Here is a 25,777-nt window from a genome sequence, read left to right as displayed (position 1 = left end):
ATTACAACAATGGACTCAATAATATCCTTAATTCCCTTGCCCCATTAAAAACCAGATCTGTTTCCTTTTCCGTCTCTGCCCCTTGGTTCACTCCCGATCTCCGTTTAATGAAAGCCAAAGGTCGGCAACTTGAACGTCTTCATTGGAAAACTGGTCTCAGTATTCACAAAGAGATGTACAAGAACCACATCTTTCATTATAAGGACTCCACTGCTGCCAGCACTAAAACCCACTACTACGCCAATATGATCACGGCCAACAAAGGATACTCTAAGTCACTGTTTTCCAATGCTTAACAAAATTACCCAACCCCAGGATTCTCTCCCCCCTCCCTTGTACACAACCTCCTTCTGCAGCTCCATGATGTTCTTTTTCATCAATAAAATCAAGAACATTCACCTGCACCTTGGATCAACCCCTCATCTCAATATCTCAGCTGACTTTTACCCTTCCACACACTCATTCTCCTCCTTCCAGCTCCCTGATATATCTCAGAAATCACTGAACTCATTCGGAAATCCAAGCCATCCACCTGTCAACTTGACCCCTACCCACACATCTGTTTAAGTCCTCCCTCCCCTCCCTAATTCCTCTCATTTTTGCACTCATCCACTCCTCCCTTACTACTGGAACTGTCCCTACATCCTTCAAAACTCCTGCCATCACCCCAATTCTGAAAAAACCTGGTGCAGACCCCTCCAACTTCAACAACTTCTGTCCTATATCCAATCTCCCTTTCATCTCCAAAATCCTGGAAAAGACAGTTGCCTCCCAACTCCATTTTCACCTATCTGACAATTACCTTCACGAACAGTTCCAGTCCGGATTCCGCCCACTCCATAGCACTGAAACAGCACTCATCAAAAGCACCAACGACCTCCTTATGGCAGCTGATTCTGGACTACTCACCATCCTCATCCTCCTGGAGCTGAGTGCAGCCTTTGATACCATCTGTCACACCACGCTCCTCAACAGACTATCCTCCGTTGGCATCACAGACACTCCGTTTGACTGGTTCACATCTTATCTTTCTGGCCGTACTCAATTTGTCCAACTAAAGTCTTTTAAATCCATCCCCTCCCCCGTCACCTCAGGTGTTCCCCAGGGATCTGTCCTGGGGCCCCTACTCTTCACCTCCTTCCCCTCGGCAATATCTTCCGCAAATAGTGAAAAATAGTGTACACAGTCTTGTACCTTTGCCTTTTCTTCAATTTCCAAATTATTTTGCCCCGAATCAAACGTTTTATGGTCACGACTACCATGAAGAACGATTGGCTTTGTTCCAAGCTTAAAACTCTTTATATAACAATTTTACAAAAAGTAAATGGTGAAAATAATGGGACATTTACCTCCGGAACCAGAGCGGTTCAAATAGGGGGTGGTCAACGTTACGCAAATGGAGGAGTCTGTTAGATGGCGTCACCACGTTACTGTCGGTCCCGTGGGAACCACACGCAGGACGGGCCAATATTGAAACATAAACAAAACCCATTTCAGTTCAGCTATTAAATAATGCGCAGCGACCCAGGTGGCGTGGTGCTGAGTGTTGTGGCTGAGTGTGGGGGCTGAGTGGGGCTGAGTGTGGAGGCTGAATGGTGCTGGGTGTGGGGCCTGAGTGGGGTTGGGTGGTGCTGAGTGTGCGGGCTGAGTGTGGGGTTGAGTGTGGTCCTGGTGTGGGGGCTGTAGTCACTATTCTGTTGATCTCTGTCAGGGGTGTTTCTGGGTTTCTGAAATTTCCGGGGCTTAGCCCAGAGGGAAAATGCAAAAAAGAAAAAACGCTTTATTGTGCATGCACATTTTTTCATAATGCTTTACATAAGTATACAAAATGAACCGCTAATTATAGATTTAAATAGCTTCCTGACTGATGTGCTGCTTTAGCCTGGTCCTACCAGACCATCGTACTTAATTTCATTTGTACAGAAGGTCTGGAACTGCTCAATTGACAAACGTTCACTCACTTGGAGGCGGGTGTCTGTAGAAGTTTTAAAATGATTGGATCTGCCCAGTGGCACTCTGGATCTGCCATAACCAACCGCATTGCGTTGGGTCGTGACATATGTCATGCAACGGGACCGGCTCCTTCACCACTAACGGAGCCAACTGGAAAATCAAACTTTTCCCGAACCCGGTGGGGAGAAGCGCCACAACTTCATGGCCACCAACAAAACTCTGCAAAGCTTGTTCTTGCTCCGGCTTTAATTGATCGATTTTCGGAAGCGATCCCACAACAGACCGAATAGCTTCTCTCGTATCCTTCTCCATTGTCGTCCTCTGAATGCAACTGAAACTGGCGCGCGACCTAGACGTCATCGTTCTCAGCCACTCCCTCTGTTCGCTGATTGGACCGCCAGAAATCTGGTTTCCATGGAACGCATTCATATTAAGCAGACCCAGACCTAGTACTGAAGTGGAATGAAAATTTAGCGGAAGTAGGTAGGTGGGCGGTGCCAGGCTAGTGCTGCTCATCCCCAGACATCTAAAGTTCCATTCAAGTTATTTCAGAGTGAAATGAATACAAGTGAGACAGACCGTACACACTTACATATATATATATATATATATATATATATATATATATATATATATATATATATATATATATATATATATATATATATATATATATATTCGCAATGGTTTATGGGTTGAGTATATATATATATATATATATATTGCTGTCAAGCGATTAAAATATTTAATCTCGATTAATCACATTCATGTCATAGTTAACTCGCGATTAATCACTTTTTTTTTTCTATTCTAAAAATCCCTTGATTTCGTGCTGCTAGCCTTTTAGTGAGATCAGAGAGTGTTGAGAAGGATATTGAGGTGGATATAAGAAGAGAGACCCGCAGTGAATTCAACCCGGTCCAATAATTACTTTCTCTCCATTGAAACCCATGCATATTTTTTCGATCTCATAGGTCCCATGGGCTCTACCGGAACGGGCGTGACTTCGCCACTCTATGATTCCCGTCACACTCCAGGCCAACAGGGGGCGCACTAGTAATACCAGCAGTCAAATAACATTCCTCCAACAATTGACCGATAATATAGTCCCACATTACAATGAATAATTTAAATGTCAATTTTTCGTAAAATTTGCATTTAAAAATTACCAAACTATTCCACTTACAGCATCACGTTTGAGTGCATTAGAGAACGATGTTTGGTTGAGATGACGAGAAAGAGGTTCAGGTCCATGCGGAGGGCTATTTGAAAGAGTCCATTTTATCCGGCTTCCGCCCTTTCTCTTCCTCTCCCTCCGCGCTAAGGTAACGTGGTCGCTCCGTGTGTTAGTGGCTCACCTCTAAACCTTTACTTTACGGCCCATTTTTGGTACTTCGCTATTATAAGTAAGGCGTTTTTTGATGGGTATATTATTATTGCTTTGACGTTGTGTGCCATCTGTCAGACTGAAGCGTTGAGATGGTATAATATGTGCGTTAACCTGTGAGCTGGTCGGGCCTTAGCATTGGTTAGCATTGAAGGCAACGAGTGAAGCATTGCTTCATTTAGTGCTGGCATTTAGCATTGAACAAAGATTATCTTTATTCGATGTGACCATGACTGTATACATCATTTTAGGAAATGGTTCAACCGATCTGTTCTCATGTCCGTGGACAACGGCACTCGCTGCTCGCTGTCTTCTAGTATTCATAAACACATGCGCTGCTCAACTTACTTGATGGGTTGACTATTTGATGTGCTGTTCAACTGAGCCTCTCAAATTAACGTCTGCCGTCCTCCCATGTCTCTAGATTCGCCATGTCTTCTCACCTGCAGTGGATGGTTATTCGTAACTGCTCCAGCTTCCTCATCAAGAGGAACGGACAGACCTACAGCACCGTGAGTGTTATATTAGTTACTACTGTAAACCCTTTCTTGCTATTTCTAGAAAATCCTCTGACGGATATTCATAAATGATCTCAAAATTATACCTATAACCTTAATTCTGAATGTGTATTATATCTGTATTGTGATATTTATCTCCCTGTATATTTGTTGAACAGGAGCCAAACAACCTGAAGTCCAAGAACTCGTTCCGCTTCAATGGCCTGGTGCACAGGAAGACTGTGGGTGTGCAGCCCGCTGCTGACGGCAAAGGAATCATGGTTGTCCTGAAGAAGCGTGCAGGTTAGGATTAGAATCTGTTTTTTTTCCAGCATGTAGCCAGTGACATTTATAAATTGTTGCCAAATAAATCAAATTAACAACCCTGAAAGAAAGTTAAGCTGATGATGGTCCCAGGTTCACGCAACGCAAGGGGGGTAAGGACCCTTATTTCGTCCACCGCAAGGGCCTGACATGCGCCTCTCAAAAATGTAACCATCCGTCGAGGCGACACAGAAGCAAGGGCTGTGATTGGTCCATTCACTAAAACCCGACACGGAACCAAAACAGGTTCATGACTGCCTCGAAGCGTCTGCGTGGTCCTTGTGTTGCATGTATTTGGAACCATAATCAGCCCTTTAGTATATAGTTCTTCCCTGACAATGCGATAGTGGCTTCGTGCCACCTTGCTATTTCCAGCGGCACTATGTTCATTTGAAAACGGAGCTGATGTGGATAATATGGGGTTTTAAACAGTTATGAATCATTATGGCTTCATTGGCCAGTATAGACATAGTAAGTGAGCAGTCCTTTCCAGAAAGGCTCGGGGGGGGGGGCTTTTATCATCCTGAAGATTGTCTCTTAATGTTGACACTACTATACTTACTTCCGATTGAACAGGTCAACGCAAGCCTGTCAGCACATACGAGAAGATCACCATTAACAAGAACTCCCGCGCCACCCTGAGCAGTGTCAGGCACATCATCGGCAAGAACAACTACAGGAGAGACCTTCGCATGGTGAGCAACTCCACACTTGGCCAATATTAGGACATGGGTGGTCCTTTTCAGAGAAACATACAACGCCTCCAGAATTCACAATTATTCAATAGTTAGGATATTCCATACACAAGGACAGGCAGAATTAAAGAGATTAGGTATACATTCTAACAAGCCGAACCCAATCCTTCAACGTAGAGTAAAAAGCAGGTAAAAAACTGACCAATGGAACTCTAGTGTGGCTGTAACACCAACACGGTTCAACTGACTTTTGATATGCAAACATTGGTAAACAATTTGAGTTCTTACTACACTACCACTCTTACTTCGCAGGAATGGTCCTAAGTAGGATACCTGCCTAAATATCTTGATACTTAATTGATCCCACGGCGAACGCCTCCATCAGGAGTGCAGAGCTCCGCCATCGAGCTGTAGGGAGTAGTTTGGGTTCAGTGCTTCAGAGCACTACTGTGGTGTGCAGGCTATTCCCCATTAAGTGAGACTTATTATTTTCCTGTTTAATACAATTTTTGGTTAATGTGCTTTCTTTGTTTCGTTATTGTAAATAATTTGATCACGGCCAGTGTTATCAAAGCTTTAACATTGCATGCAGTAATCTGTCAAAACTTTTTTAGTTATCTTAATATATTTGCAACCAGATCAATTATTATATTCTACTTTGTGGTTTTGACGACGATCAAATTTTCATGAGTCGTAAATATTTGATGCTTTCGGGAGAGGATAAAGAATTTCAAACCAGCAAATTAAATTTTGATTTGCCTTATTTATCCAGTTGAGAGAAAATAACATAATCAGAAACACAAATAAATGTTTACTTTACTATGTTTACTATAACCCTCAGGAGGATTTATAATCAGACTATACACGTTGGGCTGTGAAATCTGTATTAAATGTGTTCCATCAGGTATTCTTTAATTAATGCTGCCTTGTATATGTCCAGGTAGTTTTAAGCCAGACACAAGTTGAAATGTCATACATGGCGACTTTATTGATCAAGTACGATTCACTGGCTCAGGGAGGCCTAAATCAGTAGACTGGATGTTGGGGTTTGAACCAAGAGCCTTTCGCCTGCTAGTGAATAACTTAAACATTTGACTATCCTGCCGACCCCTTTTCAAGTTTTAGAAATGTGTTTTGTAATGCAAACTCTGCTCTCCCTTCAGGCGGCTCTGCGTCGTGCCAGTGCCATCCTGAAGAGCCAGAAGCCTGTGGTGATCAGGAAGAAGCGCACCAGGGCTGCCAAGACCGCATAAATGTCGTAATTCTGAAATAAAACATTTTGAAAACACTGCTTGGTCATTTGTGTTTGATTATTGTTGCTGGAATAGGAGCAGGAGGGTGTATATACAAACAAAATGTAAACATTTAAATTGGCTGATATTAAAGGTCCCATGAAATGGCACCAGCTGTGAGTTTGATGAGCCTTACAAGCCCGTTTCGAAAATTGCTATGTATAGGAGTTTACAATTTTTGAATTACTAATAACTCGACTGTACTGATCGTAAATATATATACAGGTGCTGGTCAAATTATTAGAATATCATGAAAAAGTTGATTTAATTCAGTAATTATATTCAGAACGTGAAACTTACATATATCAATTCATTACACACAGAGTGATATATTTGAAATGTTTATTTCTTTTAATTTGGATGATTAGTACTGACAATTACTGAAAATCCCAAATTCAGTATCTCAGAAAATTAGAATATTAGTTACGACTAGTACAAAAAATGATTTTTTAGAAATGTGGGCCAACTGAAAAGTATGAACATGGAAAGTTTCAGCATGTATGGCAATCAATACTTAGTTGCAGCTCCTTTTGCCTGAATTGCTGCAGCAATACGGCGTGGCATGGAGTCGACCAGTCTGTTGCACTCCTCAGGTGTTATGAGAGCCCAGGTTGCTTTAATAGTGGCCTTCAGCTCTTCAGCATTGTTGGGTCTGGCATCTCGCATCTTCCGCTTCACAATACCCCATAGGTTTTCTATGGGGTTAAGGTCAGGTGAGTTTGCAGGCCAATCAAGAAGAGGGATACCATGGTCCTTAAACCAGGTACTGGTAGATTTGGCACTGTGTGCAGGTGCCAAGTCATGTTGGAAAATGAAATCGTCACCTCCATAAAGTTGGTCCGCGGCAGGCAGCATAAAGTGTTCTAAAACTTCCTGGTAGACTGCTGCATTGACCCTGGACCTCAGGAAACACAGTGGACCAACAGCAGTAGATGACATGGCACCCCAGACCATTACTGACTGTGGAAATTTTACACTGGACTTCAGGCAACGTGGATTCTGTGCCTCTCCTGTCTTCCTCCAGACTCTGGGACCTTGATTTCCAAAGGAGATACAAAATTTACTTTCATCTGAAAACATAACTTTGGACCACTCAGCAGCAGTCCAGTCCTTTTTGTCTTGAGCCCAGGCGAGACGCTTTTGACGTTGTCTCTTATTCAAGAGTGGCTTTACACGAGGAATGCGACAGCTGAAGCCCATATCTTGCATACGTCGGTGTGTGGTGCTTCTTGAAGCACTGACTCCAGCTACAGTCCACTCTTTGTGGATCTCCCCCACATTTTTGAATCGGTTTTGTTTGACAATCCTCTCCAGGGCGCGTTTATCCCTCTTGCTTGTACACTCTTTTCTACCACATCTTTTTCTTCCCTTCGCCTCTCTATTAATGTGCTTGGACACAGAGCTCTGGGAACATCCAACCTCTTTGGCAATGACCTTTTGTGTCTTGCCCTCCTTCTTTAAAGTATCAATGGTCATCTTTTGGACAGTTGTCAAGTCAGCAGTCTTCCCCATGATTGTGTGTCATACAGAATCAAAACGAGAGACCATTTAAAGGCTTTTCCAGGTGTTTTGAGTTAGTTAGCTAATTAGAGTGTGGCACCAGGTGTCTTCAATATCTGACCTTTTCACCATATTCTAATTTTCTGAGATGTTGAATTTAGGGTTTTCATTGGTTGTCAGCTATAATCATCTTCTTTTTGGCAAAAAACACTTATAATGTATCAGTCTGTTTGGAATGAATGTATACATTCTACAGGTTTGACTTTCTAAATGGAATTAATGAAATAAATCAACTTTTTCATGATATTCTAATAATATGACCAGCACCTGTATATACACTGGAAAAAGTATAACCATGCTCAAATTAAAAAAAATGATGTCCAGATATCACATCCGATATATTTGACTTCACGGAATTTAAATTGAGTCACTTGTTATGACCTGATTATTTTATGTTGATGTAAACAGCAATACTGTACTTGACCCAACCTTAAATCTTTGCCTTGATCCAAATGATTTTCTCACCATTTCAGTTATTGAACCAAACTATATTTTCTTTCAAGGATGGAGAGGATCGGAGGCGGGAGAGAAGAGGATCGAGAGAGCAGGACAGGGCCATGAGGGCAGGATGCTATGTTTTCTAAAAACCAACATGGTATACTGCTTTATCACCCTCTGGTGACTGGAATCTCCCTGTCCAGATGCCATCTTGATAAAGACTACCCTTAAAAGGGCAGTCTTTATCAAGACGGCATCTGAATCTGCTGCTGTGTTTTCAGCACGGATATAAACTGTAATGATCTTTAAGAAATGCAAGTCAAGTAAAAAATAGATTGCCTACCAAGCAAATGAACCAGAACAAACACACACATGGTAATAAGCTTATACACAGGCTCTATCAAATCTGAACTGTAATTAAATTAAATATTGCTCTCTGGAAGCAGTATTGACCCTCAAACGACTAAATTCAAAACATTCACTCAAAGCCCAACAATATAACAGTCTTAAATGGCTTCAGCACCTGTGGCTAGGTGCAACTAAGTGCCGCTGAGGTTCTCCCCCTCGTAAAGTGCTGGCTAGCAGGTTAAAGGGGACATATTATGAAAACAGCACTTTTCCTGGGATATGGGGTGTTGTTGTGGGTAGAATGGTGATCCCACACGCATACAAACTTTGAAATCAGTCTGTGCATGATTTTTTGAGTGAGATACGCATTTCTGGAAGCAGCCCGCCTCCAGCTACCAAACGAGCGAGTCAGTTTTGGCGCCCCCTCCTACGTATGAAGGGGGCAGATTTGAATATTATGCCGCTTTTCCACCGCACATGTAGCTCGACTCGACACGACGCGACTCGACACGACTCGACACGGTAGCAGCGCGGGTCCTTTTCCACCGCAAATAGTACCTCCGGGACGTGGGCGGGGTCGGCTGCGCGAAAGGGCCGTGACGTATTTTTGTACGCGACGCAAACAACACCTACGTAACCCACACATGGACAGAACCCACATAACAACAATGGAGAACATCGATGCGATGGTATTCGTGTTCGTATTATTAGCTGGCATGTTGAAGAAGTGGAATATGTTGGCTGCGGCGCTGCTATGGCTGTTACCAGCATGGTTGCCATGTCGCTCTCGTGACTTCGTCACACTCTCTGGCCAATCAGTGGCCGGCCGTCTGCCGACGTCACCTTTTAGCATCGGCTCAGCCGCTTGGAACCTAGAGCGAGGCGGTACTAGAAAAAGCAGCCACTTCAGGTACCAGATACCATGTTTTCGCGGTGGAAACGCAAAAAAGGCGAGCTGAGTCGAGTCGTGTCGAGCTGGTACCATGCAGTGGAAAAGCGGCATTAGCTCCCACACTCCCACACTTCCCCACTCCCCTCCAATCAGAGCATCGCTAAGATTTTGTGGACCAGCGGACGAGCAGCTCCGTCGGGGGGAACTCGGCGCTAGCCCTGCAGCTAAGCTCCGGGAGTACAATCCCTTTCTCTGGCGCCGAGCTCACCCCGCCGAAGGGAAGTCGGGAGGAGGAGACATGGAGTAGAAAGGGATTTCCCTCCCGGAGCTGAGCTGCCGGACTGCCGCCGAGCTTCCCCAGGCGGAGCTGCTCATCGGCCGGAGTACACCGCCGGAGCTGCCGGACTGCGGCCGGACGGCTTTGACAGCGGCCGGCAGCTCCGGTGCGGGGCAGTGCGGCAGTCCGGCAGCTCAGCTCCCGGAGTACAATCCTTTTCTTCTCCATGTCGCGGTTCATGGACTTCAGAGAGTCAATGCAAAAGTTCCTTCCCCCCAATTCTTCTCAACCATGGCCGAGATATCCCCCACTACGAGTCTTTACTTGTGGAAGTACCAGAGACGTCAGACACAGTCTTTATTATTCATAATATCATCCGAGGCGCACATAGCTTTTGGCCGTGATATTAGATCGATTATATAAATACCTGTATATAATATTATTATTATGTTACATTATATTATATAGATATAGATCTCTAGGAGTCAGCAAACGGCAACAATTCCTTCTCCTCCATGCTGTGGTTCAGTCTGACAGCTCATTGGTCAATGGGCAGCAGCTCATTTGCATCAAGGCTACAGACAGCAGAAACAGCTCATTCTGAAGGGACTGGAACAGAGGGGAATAGCAGTAGACAATATTTTTTTTCCTAAAAGCTATTTCCAGCAAACAGCTTCAAAAACATGTTTTCTGGAACTCAAATACTATGTTTAATTGTTGGGAAAACACACCATAATATGTCTCCTTTAATACACAGACACAAAAGCACAGGTGCCCATACTCTGCAGGCCGCAAACACACACAAGCATGTTTACACATGGCACACACTACTGTGCAGTGTGGAGTTCACCATTCAGTTTGCGAATCTTGGAGCTCATCTTGTTGGAACCAAGCTCCATCAGGTTCTTCTTAAGAGCCTCAAAGGTGAACCTGAACCCCTGGACATATTCCATGTTAAGAGCATAAAAGAGTCCAAAGAGCAGTATCACTCCAGCTGCCCCGGATGTTAGCGAGCGATCCATTGTCATAACGTTACCGGTAAATGCGTCATTACAACTCAAACGTCAGCTAGCTCATGTTAGCTAGCTAACTCGCCAGGGGTAACGGGTCGGAAAAACACGTGTTAAGGCCCAACCAAGAGCCTGCCTGGAACGCGGCACAGCCCGCCACATAGACGGATTATGAGATATCGGGCCCCTGGGCACGTGGACTCCGCACAGGCCCCCCTTTTTATTTTACTAAGTAGTAGGTACGGATGGCGTGCCCACACTAGCCAAACGATCTAGATGTTAGGGGGCAAACGTACTCAGGCACGGTACAGATGGCCTAGTGTGATTGGGCCAAGGTTGACCGGACCTGATCCATGGACCAGGCGTGAGCGAGAGTAACGTGCCTGCGCACGCGCCTTTGACTGTGCGGTTAAGATGGTATGGTCCAATATAGTGGTGTCTGAAATGATTGGGAAACTTATTTACAGGTCAGAAGGATATATATATATATATATGTTTTGAGCCCCTTGAAATGTTTTTCATTACCTATTTTTTCAACCTTTAAAAAAATATATTTTTTTCTTTTTTTTGATGGGGGACAAATCTACCTTTTCTAAATATTGCTATATTATTTGCCATATTTTGCACTGTCACGGCCATTATCAAAAATTGAAACTCCTAACTGAGCAGGAGAAATGTTTTTGAAACTCACATCCTCACTGTCTAAGGGCAACACTCCCACTCTTTACACCCATTTAGTGTCTGCCTTTGTACCGAGGCACGGATAGAAGTGTAAACTAGAGAAGATAAGCCTACTCCCCAGGTACATAGAATGAACAGACCCATGACCCGTTTTATGAGTGGCTTGTGTTTGTCCTAAAATGACCCCTAAATAGGATACAGGAGTTATACAAACCGTTCTGATTCATGGCTTCTGTTAAATGGTTATACTCTTTTCAGTGCATGCTATCTATTAATATGAATCTACAAGCTAAATATGGATAGGTCATGATTAGATGTGTACTCTTGGTGGTGTTGACTTTCCCCTCCACGTTGACCCACGTGCCAACATCAGCTCCCATTAATTAAATCCAGAATGTCCCCATCGATTACCTATTGGACAATGTTCCGTAGATCTGCCGCCGTGCCCTCTGCTACCATCGATCAATAGGAGGGGGAGGTGACTCGCGTGTCATTGGTAGTTATTTATTTCATGTGTTTGTAACTATATTAAATATGGATCAAACCTAGTAAGGCAACGATTCAGTTTATGGTCAGAGACTGAGCAGTGGTGAAGAAACCTTTGGATTTATTCCAGAGTCGCCCACTGGCGGCTTTCCCTGTCACGCTTTTGTAGGAAAAAACCCTGTAGCTACTCCTCCCCGAGTGAGGCTGATGAGATAGCCCATGGTTTCTCTGCTGACACCCAGCTCTTCTCTTAGTTCTTTATGTACCTGGGATTGATAGCTAGTTATTTGTGAAGATGTGTACTTTTTTCCGCTCTTTGGATATTCAATGCTGTGGTCGCCATGGGAGGATTTAGGCCAGTGTTGCTTTTTTTAACTCTGGTTCTGCTGGTGAAACAAAGTTCTACTTTTGAGCTGCAGGACACCATCCATGCTCTGATAGAAGAGAACATCCACCTTCACGACCAGCTGGAGAACCTCACTCAAGCCCTCAGAGAGCTCAAGAGAATGCTGTGGCACCACTCGAATGGTAACGTGATACAGCCAAACATATATGGGATTTTCAATTTACCAACAGACATCCACAATGAGTATTGGATTTATGTATTTATGTAATCCAGTTAATTCTTTATTTTCTTTATTAAGTATTTCATTTTAAATTTGTAATTTATTGTTCAAGATGAACATCACTTGTTTCAGTTTGAAACATTTTGAATAAAGCTTATTCAAAATTAATTCCCTTGTCAACATCTCTAATGAATTGGTGTGACACGTTTTTTTCTTAATTTCGTGCTTGTTTTGCATATATAAAATATTTCATTAAGAGTCTCCCCATTGGCTCAGTTTTAGTTGAATTCATCTTAGTCTTAACATTTTACTCCTAACACGTTCTAATGCATATAGATGGTCCCTGAAGTACTGCCTTTATTTCTAACTTAATTATGTTGTTATTCAAGCTACCTCTGCTTTTCATCCAGATGAGAATCACCATAACGACCACCATAGCGACCACCATAGCGACCACCATAGCGACCCCCATAGCGACAACCATAATGAGGATGCTCGAAGTATGTGGAATGAATGGTCAGCACATGGTGAGTATTATTTTGCCCCGTGCCTACCACCAAAACCATAAATTAAAGGCAGCTTTAATTAACTTACTGTAGATCAAAGGTCAGGAGATGTTCTTGTAAAATGTTTGCATATTCTTTAGATTGCTATAGCGCCCCCTATGGTCCAATCAGGATACATCTGGGACTGATTATAATCTTAATCCATGTTACTTTAAATGCACTGAATTTGATGGTAATTTGGATCAAATTAATCCCACATTTGTCTTCTAAAATGGTGGTCTTTTGACCATGTTCTTGGGTCAATAGACATAATCTTACTGAGCAATTAGCCTTCTCCCCAACCGTCAAAAAGTTAGTTCTGCTAAAATCGAACATTCGGCCAAGGAACTTTTGTCATTTTTGTCACAAGCCACGCCCATTTTGATGCCACACCCCGATTGACCAATGCTTGTTTACATCTTCAGAATTTTGTCCCTCAAAATCCTACAAGTCGGTCCTGATATGAACAAGTGATTTTACTTTTAAATTTAGAATTTAAATTTTCCATGCATCATTCGCACTTAACATACAAACGTACCTTCTCAATATGGTATATATTGGTCCATAGATTCCATACACCAAAGAATTGAACTTAAGTCTAAAGCGTAGCATCCTTAGCGATTTTAGTATTTTCAGTAAATCTATTAGGACATCATAGGTTCTTGAGGCAAATGTGTCACTCATGTATAACAACTGTCATGACTGTAGGTCAAAGGGTTCAGGAGATTGCTGGGCAGGGGTTTCTGGTAATAACCCCTCCTATCACAATAAGGGGCCTCACTCTTTGTGCTTGGCCCCATAATTAACGTAGACTCACTGAACACAATAGAAAGTTGTGTAACAGGGCCAATCTCGCCATTAGCCGACATTGATTACATGGCCAACACTTTGGGTCACTGTGGCATTGCAACCAAAAGGAGAAGTTGTTTGTATTTTACTTTTTCATTAAACAGTACCTCAATGCTCCACATTGTAGCACCTCAATGGTTTGTATGGTTGTTTTGTATTCATCTTCAGGTCAAGTTGGCATAATCATCTGGTACCCATTCTACCATTCCCTGACCCCCACCCGACTGCCAACTGTGCCTCCCGCAGTGTTATGGATCAGTGTGTCTGTTATCTCAGTGAGTCTCTTAACTCAAGCTACTAAAATAGTTATTATTCTGTCTCCCCTCTCTGACAGGCATCAGTGAAGAAACCCATCTTCTGTTGGAGCATGCTCTGTGTGGACATGACCCCCACAACTCTGGAAGCTTCCATGTCCCTACCCCCTCCCTGCTCCTCCTGGCCCTACTGAACATTACCCTGCTGATGTCTGTCTCTATTTAGGCTACACTAGCCTGCCTCACAAATGTATAAATGTACATTCATATAGTAGATCTATATTGACTGCCTGTAACATTGATCTTGCAGAAATTATGTTGATACTCAGCCATAAAAGCTGAGCGTGACTGCTGTGAGTATATCGAGATATGGGTTGGTATGTTTTAAAATCCTTTCATTCATAGGACCCATCCAGTACTTTTTTTTATTTTCGTTAAGTGGTTATTGATTGGTCTGGATTGGCTTGACTTGTTCATGTGCTGTGAAAAGATTCTATGGAAAATCCAGTGTGGTGGAATGGTGAGTCGATTGTAGCGTCGCAGAGCTGAGGCAGGGCACAACCAGAAACCTGGGGGATATAATGGGGCGTATTTAATGCATTAAATATGGGCTCAGAATGTTGATATTATTTCTGTGTATGTAATGGTTTATTCATTTCCATAAACTCATTCAAAGATCCTGCTTGACTCATTAAACCCAGGGACTTTTTCTCTCAATTTGGTCTGAGGAGAAAACGGATGATCCAGTGCAAACGTTACAGGCGGCGGTGGAATAGCCTTATGTTAAATAAGGTTACTAACTGAGTTGAAAGGTTCCAGAAGTATCTGAGCCATGATAAGAGCTGATAATGAGATCAGTCCATCTCATTCAGCCTTGGTTACTCTGGACCATCCTTAACTGGAGGATGGGAGATAAGGCCATGCCCCATTCTTTGGTACAAATGTTACCCGAAATGGTTATTCAATTGAGAATGGTGTCTCACGATCACCCTTCTGTCAATTATCATTTATCGAATTAATTAGTATGCTTGTATGAAAATAAGGTTGGTTATGTTTATCATTTGTTTATCGTAAGTCCGAATGGCACGACACTTGGTATATGGCTGCGACTTGGATATTTCACTGCTAGGAACCTTCCTAAGCCATGAACATTATTTGACCACAGGAAATGCTGAAACAACTCATTCTAGAAAACAAAGCCATGACGACAGTCTTCAAATATTTTTTTATTTTCTCTATCACTCATCAACAAGTTTGTAATGGCCAAACACATATAAAAGTTATAAAACTAAATAAAGCCAAATGCAGCCAGTAGGATTTACACCTCAAAACAGTGAAACACAACACATGCAACCTAAACAGAAAACTAACTAACAGAAATAAATAAAAGATACAAAGCTGAACCAAACACATGGACCTATTTAGCACCATAATCCCTATCTTCTTTTAGGCCAAGATTAACTCTTGTTAAATATGGTGTTTACAATGGAATGAATATGACATGATGATGGAACGGACTTTAGCGTCATTAATTCGTTTTTGTACTGATTTGCTTACTTTAGGTCCATTTCATTGGGTCAGTGGGAGCATCATGCAGTCTTCAAAAACACAGAGTGGTCTATGCCTAACTATGCAGCATGTGTATCCTTCATGTGAGTGCGGTGCGTGAGATAAAAGGGGGCCTCTAGTCTATCTCCAGATCAGAGTCGTCGTCCTCATGGAGGTGCTGCACGATGGCCCCGTTGCGGATGGTCTTGGGCATGACGGTGGCTGGTTTGTCGGGCAGAAGGCCGTACTCCTGCAGCAGGGCCTCCACGTCCACGGCAAAGAAGTCCTCCCCCAGCTGGTCAGTGACCCGCACGAAGTTCCCGATCAGGTCTCCGGCCTTGTACACCAGCAGCGCGGGCAGGGCGCTGCCCCGGAACAGGGCGCTGGTGCTGATGGCCCCGCTGCGCACGCAGCAGAACTTGACCAGCGGGTACTCCTGCGCCAGGCATAGCAGGCTGCCGCGCATGGCCTCGCAACCCGGCACCTCGTGCTCGTAGATGTGGATCATCACCAGCGTGCTCTTGTCCTCGTTGTCCAGGGCTTCCAGGAACTCCTCCCCACTCTCCAGGCTGAGGACTTGCGCAAAGCGCTTCCCGCGGCCCAGCTGCCGGCGCATCTGCTCGATGCGCTGCGTGCGATAGTGCTGCAGGAAGTCCTCGTCGTCCTCCTGCTCCTGCAGCATGTTGTACTCCTGCAGGGTCATCTGGGCACAACAGACAGGCAGCATGAAGTGCATGGGCGTTTTCAGTTACACTAATTAAAAAACATATCTATAATTGTAGTTTGAACGCCGTTGAAAGTGACATATTAAAACGTGCATCACTGCAGTCAGGTCTATTGTAGCTAATGCATTGTTTTTCACCCCACACCAATTGAGGTGTGAACTTTCAAAAAAACATGGATTTATATTATAACCATGGTTATTATTATATATCTGATTAAAACAGGCTAAATTAAGTCATAAAAACTGGGAAACTACGCATTTTTCAACGTGCTTTAGTAATTCTAATAAAGGACATAGCACATGGCATTCTTCCGCAATTCATATCTCAATTCATAAGCTAAATGTAAGGAAAGTAAAAAGGGGCCGACTCTTCTCATGTGCTTGTTTGTGCCAACTTTCAGAGGGGAGGTTGAAGGGATGGAGTCCCCAGTGAACACTCAAGAAAATCTAATTATTGGGTTAGTCCGACTATGATTGGATTATTAAGACGCATGTATACACTTAAACAGACTAAAATCCAACCGAATTGAGTTTCTCATAGTCTAATGAAGACCCTGAGATTATTAGATTGATAGTTGAATTAAGCGTGCATGTTTGTGTTCAATACGATTGGGATTGGATTATGCGTTCGGCACAGGCTCGAGATCGATTCTGGGGGCCATGAGCCGGAAGTAGGAGACGATAGTCGTGTTGTTGTCGCAGTTTGAGTACGAGAAACTGATTTATTTAAAAAGGCAAATGTAGTTACCTCTATAATAAATATATCATCATCAAGATGCATTCAATACACTACGCTTCGATTTCACCCAAGGCTGAATTAAAAGTACATGTTTTCCTAATGTTGGTCATCAACGAGGTTGTAAAGTAGTAACTTCGGGCACATCTGTCGAAATAAATGTATTTTTCTTCCGACATGTTTACAATCTTTATTCTTTCATTGCGCCGAAGCCAAACTTACGGGGATATTCTCTGATACTATGAATCTTAAACACTGGTTCTCCGACCCTCTGGTACTTCCACAACAAGTAAAGACTCGTAGTGGGGATTATCTTGGCCATGGTTGAGAACGAATAGGGGGAAAGGAACTTTGGCTTTGACTCTCTGAAGTCCAGGTTGAACCGCGACATGGAAGAGAAAGGGAGTATGGCCGTTTGCGGACCGCCGCCGGAGGACACACACATACGACACACAAAACACACGCTGCAGGCCAGCCAGGTGGCAGGTTCCCCTGTGACCACAGTAGGGAATCCAGTGCTCATCTCTTACTTTCCCAGCAATCTTTTCTTCAAGCGCCTTCTGCTTCTCCTTGTCGTTCTCCAGGTCGAGGTCTGAGCGGCAGGTCATGGACAGCTTCTTGATCAGCCTCTCCATCTCCTTCTTCTGCTCCTGCCTCTGCTCCACCTCCAACTGCTTGTATTTCCTCCAGTCGTTGATCACCCCCTTCGGGCCTGAGGGACAGATTGTGTCCCATTTAGTACTAGGCCTACAACTTTAGAGTTGATGCATTATACTGTATTGTTTTCACAGATGAGGTTTGATCATCACTGATTATAATCAACATTACATTGTTATGGGTGTAAGATTGATCTAAAAACATTATCTTTCACTTCAGATGTATTTTGACCAATTCTGCTGGAGAAGGCAAGAAGAAGACGCATCTTATATGGTATGGGTCTCTACTAGAAACAAGCCTTACCGAACCAAAACAAACTAAATCAAAAGCATTGCCTTCCCCTCATCTTTCCTGGGCCAACAGCGAACACAAACTCGGCACTAAATGGTTAACTAAACCCATCCTGTAGATGGTGGTGAGACAAGCTAAAACCTCCTGTCTGCACACCGTCCTTAGGCAAAGTGTCTATAAAGGTTGAAAATCCAACCTATGGAGTTAGATGGGCCACTGTAGAAATACGTTCTGTAGAAAATAAATCTTGACAAATTATTATATCTCGGAAGAATATATTTGCATTTACATTTAGCAAACGCCTTTGTCCAAGGCGACTTACACCCATTTACACACCAACAACGTTGGGAGCAGTTAGGGTGAGGTGTCTTGCTCAGGTACACCTCGACACTCAACAAGGAGGAGACAGGGATTGGCCGTTTAGTATCTCATCCCAAACGATTCTGGGTTGGACCCAAATGTCCACAGTCTAACCGATAGTCATCCATGAGCGAGATGCATAACCCTGACATACATCTAAAAGAAGATATCATTCACTATCAAGTTATTTTGGGTGAAGGACCGGTGCTGAATGTCTTAATAGTATATTAAAACCACAGTGAGGTCTCATCAGTGACCTGTGTTGACGGCACTGCCATCAGCGCTGTACTCTATCTCCGGCTCCAGCACATCAGGGTTACGGATGGTCTTGGCTTCATCCTCCTCCTCCTCATCGTCGCTGCCCTCGCCTTCGCTGCTGCTGTAGTAGTACTGGAGCTTTTCCCCAAGAAGTTTATCGTCCAGTGTCGTCATGGCTACTCCTCAACTGGAAACGGAAAGAGGTTGAAATTGTAAAAAGAAAAAAAAAGGATGCTTACTAACAAATACATATTTTAACTTCCCATAGTTTGTCTTATTATTCAAACGTTGGGGGTGTGGCTACTATTTTGATGACTACTTAACACATCACTCTCTTTTTGCCTCACCATACATTTATCAGATGACTTGCATACTAACGTTATGTTAGATAGACATGCACATATATATATATATAAACATGAAGGTATGTCAAATCAAACAATTTAGCAAAGAGATGACAGATTATGTCAGAATAGGTCACTAAGGGAAGCACATATCCTTGAGCATCAGCCTCCACATGATAAGTGACAGAAACCACTAAGCTGAATACACGTCTTATAATGTTCCTCAGGGGAGATCTAGAGATCTAGAGTAGATCTTCAGGGTAGATCAGAGTCATTCATAATTTCAGTCCCATTAAAAAGACAAATATCTGAGAGCTAGCGGCAAGTCATTTCAGACTTGCTAAAAGCTTGACGTTTCAAGCAGAAATGTATCTGCAGTTAAACACAAAGGTGAATTGTATAAGTAGGTCAGCAGCTGACGGCTCCATTGTTGGAGAACCCGAGGCTCCCATCTGCTGGCATTAGATCTGAAAGCTAGGCTCTAGAGCTAGTCACTAGTGCTAACTATCTGTCAACGCCTGACAGCGCAACAAAAAGCCATTTGTTAAATCAATTCAGCCGTCATGATGGACAGGAATATTTCTCGACGATGCATTTTTGAAAAGCTGTATTATTATTATTTACATTCGTTTTATCTTACCTTATCTTTAAAGATATGAATGCAACTCCAGCCGCAGCGCAACAAATCCAATCTACTGGAGGATAAAGCACTTCCCGGTTGGAGAACAAAATGGTAAACTGCTGATGACGCGCACAAAGAGGGACCGCCCCCACAGCCTGGTGATGATGCTCATTGCTCACAAAGAGGGACCACCCCAGCAGTCCTTTACACACTGCACAGCGACATCAACTCTGTGTGCAAAAACAATCACGCATTTTTTTTTTTTTATTGAGAATTGAGATGTTATCTAATTTCTGGGCTACGTAGCTAAAACACGCCCACCTCATAAATTGATCAACGCATGGTGAGTATGGTAAGTAGGGTGAGCAATGTAAGCATGGCAAGTAGGGTTCGTACGGTGACGTGAGTACATTGAGTAGCCCTAAGGTGATTACGGTGGTAACGGTGGTAAAGTATATCGGTGGCAAGTATATCAGGCCTTTATTTGTATTAATCTAGATGATTATGGCTTACAGCTCATGAAAACCCAAAATTCAATATCTCATAAAATTAGAATATTGTGAAATAGTTAAATATTGTAGACTCAAGGTCACACTCATCAAGCAAAGGCTATTCAAAAATATGTTCAGTTCCACATGGAGTGGACTGAGGCAGGAGTCAGTGCATCATGAGAACTGGTCTGTCGCTCTTTCCATTTGGAAATCAAGGTCCCTCAGTCTGGAGGAAGAATTGAGAGGCACAGAATCCAAGTTGCTTGAAGTCCAATTGATGAGGTATTGTCAAGAGGCAGATAAGTGACATGAGACCAAACAATGCAGACGAGCTGAAGGCTGCCATTGAAGCAACCTGGGCTTCCATAACTCGGCAGAGCAACAAGCTAATCGACTACCACTCCGCATTGATGCGGTTAATGCAAAATGAGTACAAGTACAAATACAATAACACTTGTCAGAAGGCCTACAATTATTTTATACTGAATATTGGGTTCTAATGAGCTAAAAGCCATAATCAAGAATCCAAAGGCTTGAAATATTTCCGTTTGAATACGTTTCACTTTTAAAATAAATCACTGAAAGTAATTGACTATTCTTCGAGTCTAATTCAGATACACCTGTAGATCGCTATACAAGACCGATGAAAATTGTTATATTTCAAAAATACAATTATGTATTTCAATTACACATGGCATCAGTAGAACATTTATTTGTATTGAAATAGTTATGGTATAATAAGCATCCCAGCGCATCCGTTTCAAAGTACAGGCAAGATATGCTGTACATTATTGCTCCCTGCCTGCAAATGGTGTCAAGAGCAGAAAGTACACCAGTGCACAAGTTGAAGTCAGTATTTTTTAGGATTGCATTGCCCGTTATATACTCCAGTATATGTTCCATTATTTATTATCCAAGTGTCCCTCCAGGGGCTAGGGGTCAACAATCCATTACAACTGTATCACTGATAACTTGGACATTTACAGAATAAAGTTTAGATTTGAAAAACGTTCAACGGTATCCTATAATCTGAACCCTGTCCAACTCTAAAAGTTAATTTTACTCAAACCATGGCATATTTTCTCCTTCGAAAAAGCCTGTTCCGTCCCTACCATATGGACGGAAAATACTGTACAACTGTTAACATTTGAGTGACGTTGATTGTTCGTTACTTCTAGGTGAATGCCATGTATTAAGCAGCTATTTATTTTCAGGTAACATTCCATAACACGGATGGTTTCCTAGTCATAAGTTGACTACTTTCATCTTTAACAGGAGGTTGATGGTACAAAATGCAAACAAAAGATCGGAGTCAAAATCTATTTAACAGCCCGTTTAATCAACAAAAAGTGTGTATTTAGGATGAGCTGGAGGCAGCCACCGCAGCACGTCTGGGTTTGGGGGTGGTACCTTCCCGGAATCCATTCCTGGAGACAGAGAGGAAAGTTTGGCTCAAACAATTCAATGGTAAACTACTATAGTGCAGCAGAAACAGTCTAAACAGGAATGCTGTGCTTTACAAAATTCTCTAAGCTATGAAACTCATTTGCCATCGTTCTACAATGTACATACAAATTGCATAGTATTTGGGTGCATTGGCTCTGCAACAGTTTTTGATGCAGTATCTTAACGGTTGGAACCAAAATATACAAGAATAACTGCACGCCTTCCGCCTGCAGTTTTATTTGTAGATAGTTCAGATGAGAACCATCTACAAATGACAATACCGCATTAACCAAACTAGGGACCCTATCATATTTAATTTGGCCATTGCAAGTTCTCTAGGAGATTCTAGAAACAACTATTTGGATCACATGAGTAACACCTGTGATGTGCCAACTCAAAGCTTACCTCAGTGAAACATTGATATCACATTGATTTCATTTGTTCAGACATTAAATTCAACATCATTGGCAAGCAGTGAAGGCAGATAAACTGAAGACGTAGACCCTGCTCCAATTCTCCCCCTTCCCCTAAATTGTGCAAGTTCCCGCGAAGGGGCAGGGTGTCCCAATACTTAAGGGAGGGCTGTTCAGTAAGTAGCTGACTTGCAGCTAAGGCCACCAGAAGCAAGTAGTCTGGTTAAGGGGAGAGAAACGGAACTGGGCCGTACACTAGCATTATGGACACTTTACACTAAAAGCACCACAAAAGATCCTTGTGGTTAAGTTCGCCTTAGTGGTTTGCATGTCTCTGTGGGTAGGTCTTGGGCATACCCACGTTTGATTTACACATTACACAGACATTTCTAATATGAAAACGCATGTCATTCGTGTTTATCCCATTTGCAAAACTTTTTTTTTGTAAAGCAACATGTATAAAGAAGTTTCTCTAAACTGGCTGGCCGGCAATAATGTCTTAAAACCATTAAGGCTGTGTGACATGATCCCACCGCACAGTGTATTTGGCTAACATTTCATGAGGTCAAACCTCATCGGTCGTTTAATTATAAAGACATTGGTAGCATGAGTAAGCACTACAACAGAGCATAAGCATAATGTTAATTACACAGGGAAACAGAAGTGGTAGAGCGTACCTGAATCTACGGTAGACCACCTTCAGGTGCCTCAGGCGACCAGTGCCAGTGGTGTTCCTCCTCTTGGCCTTGGCACTCCAGTTATCTGTAGTGGAAATAGGAAAGGATAACACCCATCAAACACATGCTGGGTGACATCACCACATTAAGTGAATGGTAGCAGACAAGTTCCATTTAGAGAAGGATTGATACACACGTCCTAACAGTTTCAGGCCGAGTCACTCACACTTTCTCTTGCGCTTCTCGGGGTAGCCACACTTTCCGCAGGTAGACTTCTGCAGATGGTAGGCTTTGGACCCGCAACGCCGGCACAGGGCGTGCGTCTTATTACGACGCTTTCCAAAGGAAGAGGTTCCCTTCGTCTAGAACCAGAGGAACACTTTGATTAGTGAAAACTCCAAACCATTATTAGTAGCAACTTCGTTAGGATAACATATACAGCCAGACGTTGAAACGTGTCTCAGTAACATCATGAGAATCATTGAAATATCATATGTTCAGACATTTGTGTTTGAAACATCACTGACACGACTCTAGCTGCAGGTTAAACTCCACAATTTAAACGTTAAACATGAACACTAGGCAGAACAGACATCTCTGCAGAGCTGTATTTAGCATTATACTGAAGTCACCACCGGTCGCCAGGAAAATAATTTAGCTTAATACACCAACGGTTTACCCAATGCGATTAGCAAGACAACCAACCGTTTAAGCACTTAATTTGCTTCAAATGATGACTCGAATGTAGTATGGTATTATATTTCTATACTATATAGTAGTAGACTAATACTGTAGCTTGGACGGTTAGCACCCGGCTACTGCAATAAGCGGATGACAACAATTGAGAATACAACAAAATTGTTGCTTCACCAAAATAAATACTTCATCCAAACGTTAATCGCAACTCATAAGTTGCAAACAAACTAATAATCATATAGTTTACAATATTCAGTAACTAGATGTTAGAAGATTTCGTTGTACAAGTGTGGCTCCGTACCATTTTCTTCCGGTGGCCAAGGGAAAAGAGGAAGAAACAGGAAGCGGTGCCGCAATAAAAGCAATCCGTAGAATTTCCGGTGTAACACATAAGTGGTCCCCGAAGATTTTGTAAATCTGACCTGAAATGTTGACCAGACCTCAAGACCTACTCATATCATTCCAGTATAAAGCTCCTCATTAAGTTTCTCAAAGAGGCTTCACATAGTGGATAACTATGGGCAAAAAATACAAGATTATATATTTGATTTGCCAATTTTATTGCATAAAGAAACTATACAATGCTAATCAAAAGCAAATATATTAGATTGTTGTGGCAGATAGATGTGAAATTAATTAGAAAAGGTTCTCAAAATGTTGTATATTTTCAAATATTAGTTATAACATTACAGAATGTTGGACATACAGATACTATTTTAGAGACACTGCTGCATGCTCTGCATGATTGTCAAGTAATGCACCATGATGTTGAAGCCCTTACAACCGTTGAAGGTGAACTTGGCTGGCCAGGTTCCAAGACACCCAGGCTTTGCTTTATAAATGACAAAAAGTGAAGTGCAGGCAAAAGATTAAGTCCAAAATGTAATGCTCGAGAAACAACATTCAGACTGGTCCTTAAAGAATAGAAAGACACAATCGTTGTGAAGTGGATATAATGGTTAAATCAGCTTCCTACAAAAGCATACTATAACAAAAGTTTTAATTCAAATATGTATTGCCTTGTCTGATATATAATATAATACATCAATTTTTGCAAACAGGTTTCCGGTTTAGACATGGTTGGATCTGTGTGAAACCATCGGGCATTGCAACATTCTGCTACCAAAAACTACTGCGACCTCACCATTGTTATCCATTTATAGACAGCCTTTTCCCTTGTAAAGCCTGATTATAGAAAGATAAAATTATATTCCCAGAAGGGAAAGGTTTGGTTAGTCTTTGTTCAGCATATTACTGTACCGTACCTTATGTTTGTTTGCTATTTTCATCCTGGTCCCACAAATCAGACTTTAGATTAACATCTAAAGTCTGAGATATAAAGACACACCCTGGTTACACTCCCTACACATTTTGGGCCACAAGGACTGTCCCTACACCATCTAGAGGTGTTTCCAAACCCCCCTTTCCCAGCCTGTGATATAATAATAACAATTTGTAAATCAGTGAACATGCGCAATGGTGTGTAAACACAGAATCCAAAAAGCCAGTGCAGTTGCAGTATACCCTTGGACAAAACAACGATACAGCTATGGGAGCTAACACTGGTTTGGAATACAATTATTAATTGACCTTCATCCAAATGCTATTGGAAAAAAAACATGATATTATTAAAATCATTTATGAAGATAGAAGCACTTCCCTGACCTGACTTAGATCGTCTCATATTTCTAATATTGATGTCATAGCCCCTCTGCAACACCCCCTCTTCTGACTCAGATGTAGGTGTGAAGGTAAAGCTCTGTCATTCATTAAATAATACTCATCCACAATAATACTATTCAACAATTTGTCCCCTGATAAAACATTGTTATTGTATTGAGCAGGAGTACTGCAGAACAGATCTACTCCTGATGGTCCAAGAACCAGAGTTTGATCAGATGGAAATACCTTGTCAGTACAGCTTTTCACTGAGTCAAAGGACAATGCTGTTCAGCCGTGTGTGCAACAACCGAAGTCGAAACATTTTCTACCAAAATACAGACTTTGGACCAGGGTTGCTTGATGCAGCCTGGAAAGCATCTGGATCAGTGGACTTCAGTTTGATCTGCTACACAGATCCATCTGGACCTCCACACGCCCACATCGATCTCAGTGGGCAGTCTTGCTTTGACAGACAAACTCGTCCAGCCAATCAGCGCAACAAAATATTTGATGCCTTCAGGGTGTGCTATTCAGAGTAGGCTAGTGCATACTCTAGTTCTTTACGTATAGTTTTAATCATCTATTTTTGCAATAATTGCATTCATGGCTGTGTTAACTCTAGAAATGTTAACCTTTATGCTAGTTGCTTTGGGAGACCATCACTCTTTGCCAGTGGCAGCCTTTATTTATGCCGTCAACCATGACACAGTCCCTGATTGGCCCCGATTAGATTATCATTTCTGTAAATTGATGTGGGGGCTCGGGGTCCAACTCATCCGTGTGAGATCACGTGATCTG

General features: G+C 42.5%; 4 protein-coding genes and 2 non-coding genes across 7 annotated transcripts; 2 read left to right on the top strand and 4 right to left on the bottom strand.

Annotated features, from left to right (window-relative positions):
• The first annotated feature begins 3,018 nt into the window (after positions 1-3,018).
• rpl28 (ribosomal protein L28) lies at positions 3,019-6,144 on the top strand. Of its 2 annotated transcripts, none has more exons than XM_030341409.1 (5): positions 3,019-3,278; positions 3,765-3,852; positions 4,017-4,140; positions 4,738-4,856; positions 6,020-6,144. In XM_030341409.1, the coding sequence occupies exons 2-5, from the start codon at positions 3,772-3,774 to the stop codon at positions 6,107-6,109; spliced, it is 414 nt and encodes a 137-aa protein (XP_030197269.1). In that variant the 5' UTR covers positions 3,019-3,278; positions 3,765-3,771; the 3' UTR covers positions 6,110-6,144. The 2 variants fall into 2 exon arrangements, with proteins under 2 accessions (XP_030197269.1, XP_030197268.1); XM_030341408.1 differs by having other exon boundaries at positions 3,238-3,359.
• Positions 6,145-7,980: 1,836 nt separating this feature from the next.
• Positions 7,981-14,683, top strand: LOC115532001 (histidine-rich glycoprotein-like). The gene is made up of 4 exons (XM_030341410.1): positions 7,981-8,303; positions 12,260-12,368; positions 12,817-12,933; positions 14,135-14,683. The coding sequence occupies exons 1-4, from the start codon at positions 8,277-8,279 to the stop codon at positions 14,278-14,280; spliced, it is 399 nt and encodes a 132-aa protein (XP_030197270.1). The 5' UTR covers positions 7,981-8,276; the 3' UTR covers positions 14,281-14,683.
• A 577-nt stretch (positions 14,684-15,260) lies between these two features.
• pdcl (phosducin-like) lies at positions 15,261-19,731 on the bottom strand. Its single transcript, XM_030341406.1, has 4 exons — positions 19,613-19,731; positions 18,628-18,815; positions 17,593-17,774; positions 15,261-16,305 (listed from the first exon to the last, which is right to left on the bottom strand). Exons 2-4 carry the CDS (start codon positions 18,800-18,802, stop codon positions 15,739-15,741), a joined length of 924 nt encoding a protein of 307 aa, XP_030197266.1. The 5' UTR covers positions 18,803-18,815; positions 19,613-19,731; the 3' UTR covers positions 15,261-15,738.
• Positions 19,732-21,403: 1,672 nt separating this feature from the next.
• On the bottom strand, positions 21,404-23,725 carry rpl37 (ribosomal protein L37). Its single transcript, XM_030341407.1, has 4 exons — positions 23,619-23,725; positions 22,848-22,983; positions 22,622-22,706; positions 21,404-21,512 (listed from the first exon to the last, which is right to left on the bottom strand). The coding sequence occupies exons 1-4, from the start codon at positions 23,706-23,708 to the stop codon at positions 21,443-21,445; spliced, it is 381 nt and encodes a 126-aa protein (XP_030197267.1). The 5' UTR covers positions 23,709-23,725; the 3' UTR covers positions 21,404-21,442.
• Positions 21,930-22,005, bottom strand: LOC115532692 (small nucleolar RNA SNORD72). Its single transcript, XR_003974099.1, has one exon. It is a non-coding gene; the product is annotated as a small nucleolar RNA SNORD72 (small nucleolar RNA).
• On the bottom strand, positions 23,074-23,153 carry LOC115532693 (small nucleolar RNA SNORD72). The gene has a single exon (XR_003974100.1). It is a non-coding gene; the product is annotated as a small nucleolar RNA SNORD72 (small nucleolar RNA).
• Positions 23,726-25,777: the final 2,052 nt, after the last annotated feature.

The sequence above is a fragment of the Gadus morhua genome, chromosome 19 (genome assembly GCF_902167405.1).
Source record: "Gadus morhua chromosome 19, gadMor3.0, whole genome shotgun sequence".
In the NCBI taxonomy this organism is placed as follows: domain Eukaryota; kingdom Metazoa; phylum Chordata; class Actinopteri; order Gadiformes; family Gadidae; genus Gadus; species Gadus morhua.
The sequence above is the reverse complement of the archived record's forward strand: the minus strand, read 5'-3'. Positions and strand labels throughout refer to the sequence as shown.